Here is a 5000-nt window from a genome sequence, read left to right as displayed (position 1 = left end):
CACACACACACACACACACACACACACACACACACACACACACACACACACAGAGTATACCGATCCCTTGGTGGAAAAGCTGATGTTCAAACTAAGAGTGTGTTGAAGTGGTTGAGTTGTGTCGGGGCATGTTAGTCATGTGTGCTGCTCTTCCTCTTATCTGACTGGCAGATCTGCATAAAGGGGAAGATCCACATATTTAAATATCTCAACATGGAGGCCTGCAAGCCCGACCTGCCCGACTACGACAGGAGACCGCTACCCTACGGCTCGTGGTAAGAGAAACACGCACACGCGCACAACACACACACACACACACACACACACGCACACGCGCACAACACACACACACGCACACAACACACAACACACAGACACACACACATACACACACACACACACACACACACACACACGCGCACAAGCACACACACACACACACACACACACACACACACACACACATGCATGTACATGCATACACACACAATCTCTCTTTTTATCTCTGTTTGACATGCTTCGGTTGGGTAGATCCAAGTATTTTTCGTTTTCAGAATTGAGCGGTTACGCCATACAGACAGGTTTGGCCAGACCTAAAATCAGATCTCATGCACAGAAACACACACACACACGCACGCACACATGCAAGCACGCACGCACACGCGCGCTCACACACACATACACACGCTCTCTCTCGCTCTCTCTCTCTCTCTCTCTCTCCGTCTCTCTCCCTCTCTCCCTCTCTTTCTCTCTTTCTCTCTTTCTTTCTCTCTCTCTCTCTCTCTCTCCCTCTCCCTCTCCCTCTCCCTCTCCCTCTCCCTCCCTCTCTCTCTCTCTCTCTCTCTCTCCCTCTCCCTCTCCCTCTCTTTCTCTCTCTCTTTCTCTCTCTCTCTCTCTCCCTCTTACAAACACACCGTCCCAATTCCAGTGCTATGTCAGAGGGGGGCGGCCCTGGAAACAGCTGTTTACTGGGAGACAGCTGGGGAGCACCAGGGGAGGGGTGCACACTGCACACAACGCTTCCCCTCTGTATCTCTGGCTCTCTCTTTCTCTCTCTCTCTCTCGCACGTTCTCTCGCTCTCTCTCTCGCACGTTCTCTCGCTTTTTCATTTGTCCTCCACCTTCTCCTCTCTGTCTCTTAACCTCTGTCTCAGTGTATCTCTCTCTCTTTCTCTGCAAAACACTCTGCCTCTCGTGAAGGGTTTATTTGCAAAATGGTGTATCTTCATTTTGTAGAATGTTGGGAAATTAACATTTTGTATTGGCCATTCCATTGAATTGCATTCCAAAACACATTTTATATAGGTTAAAAAAGTATGTTCTCAAAATATTTGAATGGTAAGAATTCACACATATGTGATAGGACCTCTGAACAGTCATTTCCAATAATAAAATGCAAAAGTAAAAAAATGGAGATACACCGTTTTGCAATACTCACTTCACGGAGTGTGTTTTTTCTCTTCTCTTATCCTCCTCTGCCCCTTTCTATGCTTTATCATCTTTCTGTCTTTTGGTCTTTCCCTTTCTGTTTTCCTTTCAATTTTTCCCTTTCTTTCCGTCCCCCCCTCATGTTAAGTGTTCTCTGTCTCTGCTATCATCTCCCGTCATCTCTCCCTTGTACCTTCCTTATCTAGTAATCACACACACACACACACACACACACACACACACACACACACACACACACACACACACACACACACACACACACACACACACACACACACACCTCTCCTAGTGTCCTGTATGAGGGTCCAGAGGAAGCGAGCCATAGCAGGTCATAGTGGACTGTGCGGATGTAGGACATCACTGGAGGAAGACACACACACACACACACACACACACACACACACACACACACACACACACACACACACACACACACACACACACACACACACACACACACACTCTCTCACACACTCTCACACTCTCTCACACACACACACACACACACACACACACACACACACACACACACACACACACACACACACACACACACACACACACACACACACACACACACACACACAGGGGTGTGCTGTTGGGTTGTGTGAGTGATCATTGCACTGGGAGGAGGTGGAGAGGGGAGGTGAGGTGGGGGTTGAGACTGGGCACAGTGCCAAAGACTTGGACTGGACATTCCCTACTAGTGCTGCATTGTCATTGATGTGTGTTCCTCTCGTGCATCGGATGTATACAAACACTACATGAAACACTGTCCAGGGCACCTGTGTTACGTTGTAACAACGTGCGCCACACACACACACACACACACACACACACACACACACACACACACACACACACACACACACACACACACACACACACACACACACACACACACACACACACACACACACACACACACACACACACACACACTCCAGTGCACCTGAGTACATTTACAGTTACACAGACAGTACACTGACCAGGGCATGTCTGCACATCCAAAGATACACACATTTCGTATACAGCTATATATTCCCATTTGATCTACACACTCACACACACACACACACACACACACACACATCTTTCGTGCCATGTGTGTGTTGTACTCCCTTTGTCTCTTAACTCTTTGCCCTTCGACATTCTAAGATAGAATTTTGCCAGCTCAAAGGCTCGCCAATCACAGGTCATAGATATAAAAAAGATATAGCTGATGTTAGTGCTATTGCCTGGGCTCTACTGATGCCTGTGCTATTGCCTGGGCTCTACTGATGCCTGTGCTATTGGCTGTGTTGCACTGATATCTGCTGTACTGACCGGTATACTGTTGTCTGTATTGTGTTGTGTGCAGTGTGGAGGAGCTGTATCCTGGTCGGCCGTACGGAGCGCTGGACTCCGGCTTCAACAGTGTGGACAGTGGAGACAAGCGGTGGTCAGGGAATGAGGTGAGACACAAACACAGACACACACTTACACGCACACACACGCACGCACACACGCACACACGCACACACACACACACGCACACACACACACACACACACACACACACACACACACACACACACACACACACACACACACACACACACACACACACACACACACACGTACACGTACACGTACACGTACATGCATACACACCTGTGGGACAGCAAGTTGAGAGAATGGGAACGAGGTGAGACACACATTGATGAGGACCATTTATATAAAATAAATGGATAACCTTCTGTTTACAAAGACCAGAGATATAAATTTGAACCAGCGAAATGCGAAAGAGGGCTGGTACAATTTTATTTGATTTTTATAGTCGTCAGCCACATACACATTTGTCAGTCACAAGTCTTAAAGTTTATTTACTGCTAGCTAGCAGAAGAATATTGTCTTTGAAAGTTTAAGAAGACCCGTATTGATGTCTACCCATGGAATATAAGTTTTGGGCTTGAGCCTGATCTAATGAAGTCAAATCTAATTTGATCTCGTCTCAACAAAATCTGACACACAAAATATGCTTTGTGGTGTCCCCATTGGACATACTTTTCAACTGAATAAAGTGTGTGTGTTTATGATTGGCAGTACTACACACACACTAAAAAACACAGTAAAACACAGCATTTCCCTGAGGGCTACACAGGCACGTGTGATCCCTGTACCTAGGTGACGTATTTCACACATTGTTTAATGCAGCCAGCTCATCTTCCTTCCTGTCTGGACTCTTCTTTTGTCCTCTGTCTTTTCTCTCTCTCTCTCTCTCTCTCTCTCTCTCTCTCTCTCTCTCTCTCTCTCTCTCTCTCTCTCTCTCTCTCTCTCTCTCTCTCTCTCTCTCTCACTCTCACTCTCACTCTCTCTCTCTCTCTCTCTCTCTCTCCCTCTCTCTCTCTCTCTCTCTCTCTCTCTCTCTCTCTCTCTCTCTCCCTCTCTCTCTCCCTCTCTCCTTCCTCCTGCTATGTAACCTTTGCCCTCCTGTCCCCTCCCTGTGGCCTTTCCTGTCTGTACTCGTTCCTCCATCCATTCCTCTGTATTCCCCCTCTCATACTCTCCACATTTTTTCATCCCACGCTGTCCCTTTTGTTTATCCCCTTACTTTCCCCCAATCTATTACATCATCCCACTATATCCTTCTCTCTCTATCCTTTACTTTTCTCTATCCCTTACTTTTTTTTCTCTATCCCTTACTTTTCTCGTTCCTGCTTCCCTCCTGCATTTTAGGCGATGTCTATTACCTGTTTTCATCTCACTTTCTCTATCCTTGCCTTAATCATGCCCTCCATTCCTCTCTTCTTCCATCTGCTGTGTTTTTCCCTCCGTGCTTCTCTCTATCCCTCCGTCTGTGACGTGCTCTGGCCTACGGAAGAGCTGTCTGACATGCCTGTGGTGTGTGTGTGTTTGCGTGTGTGTTTGCATGTGTTTGCGTTGTAGCCTACAGATGAGCTGTCTGACCTGCCTCTGCGGGTGGCGGAGATCACCAGGGAGCAGCGGCAGAGGAGGGAGCGCGAGAGGGAGAGGGAAGACGCCAAGCACAGCACGCACCACGTGGCCAATGGCACAGGTGACACACTTTTTTTTCTGTGTGGATGCACATCTATGTTCTGTGAATGTTGTGCCGAGTTGTTTATGGTGACTGTGAGTGGGAGTAATCATCTCTGGTGTTAGTCAACATCTGAATGCTAAAATTGTCAATTCATAGAGGTCAATGAGTGGTCGTGTGTGCTTTTGCTGTAACGGAAACCTTGTGTGTTTGTGCTGTCAGCGGAGACAGAGACGGAGCAGATAGACTTCATAGACAGCTGTACGGAAGAGGAGGACGACAGACGAAGCCGGACGTCAGACGCCATCAGCCTCAGCTCCCAGTTCATGGCTTACATCGAGCGGCGGATCACCAGAGAGGTAGGGCTGTGGTGGTGTGTGCGTGCGTGTGTGCATGCATGCGTGTGTGTGTTTGTGTGTGTGCCTGCGTGTCTGTGTGCGTGCGTGCGTGCACCTATGCTTTTGAGCTTGTGTGTGCGTGTTTGCGTGCTTACGTTTGTGTGTGTGCGCGTGCG

General features: G+C 48.0%; 1 protein-coding gene across 6 annotated transcripts in view; it reads left to right on the top strand.

The window, feature by feature from the left end:
* Positions 1–5000, top strand: part of lrch3 (leucine-rich repeats and calponin homology (CH) domain containing 3) — a 49502-nt gene that overhangs the window by 21898 nt on the left and 22604 nt on the right. For all 6 annotated transcript variants that reach the window (XM_063205551.1, XM_063205549.1, XM_063205550.1 and 3 more), the window contains exons 6-9: positions 172–275; positions 2810–2903; positions 4378–4507; positions 4709–4845. In XM_063205551.1, coding sequence (XP_063061621.1) covers positions 172–275; positions 2810–2903; positions 4378–4507; positions 4709–4845 — 465 coding nt within the window. The remainder of the gene's footprint in view (positions 1–171; positions 276–2809; positions 2904–4377; positions 4508–4708; positions 4846–5000) is intronic.

The sequence above is a fragment of the Engraulis encrasicolus genome, chromosome 8, assembly GCF_034702125.1.
Source record: "Engraulis encrasicolus isolate BLACKSEA-1 chromosome 8, IST_EnEncr_1.0, whole genome shotgun sequence".
NCBI classification, from domain to species: Eukaryota; Metazoa; Chordata; class Actinopteri; order Clupeiformes; family Engraulidae; genus Engraulis; species Engraulis encrasicolus.
The sequence above is the reverse complement of the archived record's forward strand: the minus strand, read 5'-3'. Positions and strand labels throughout refer to the sequence as shown.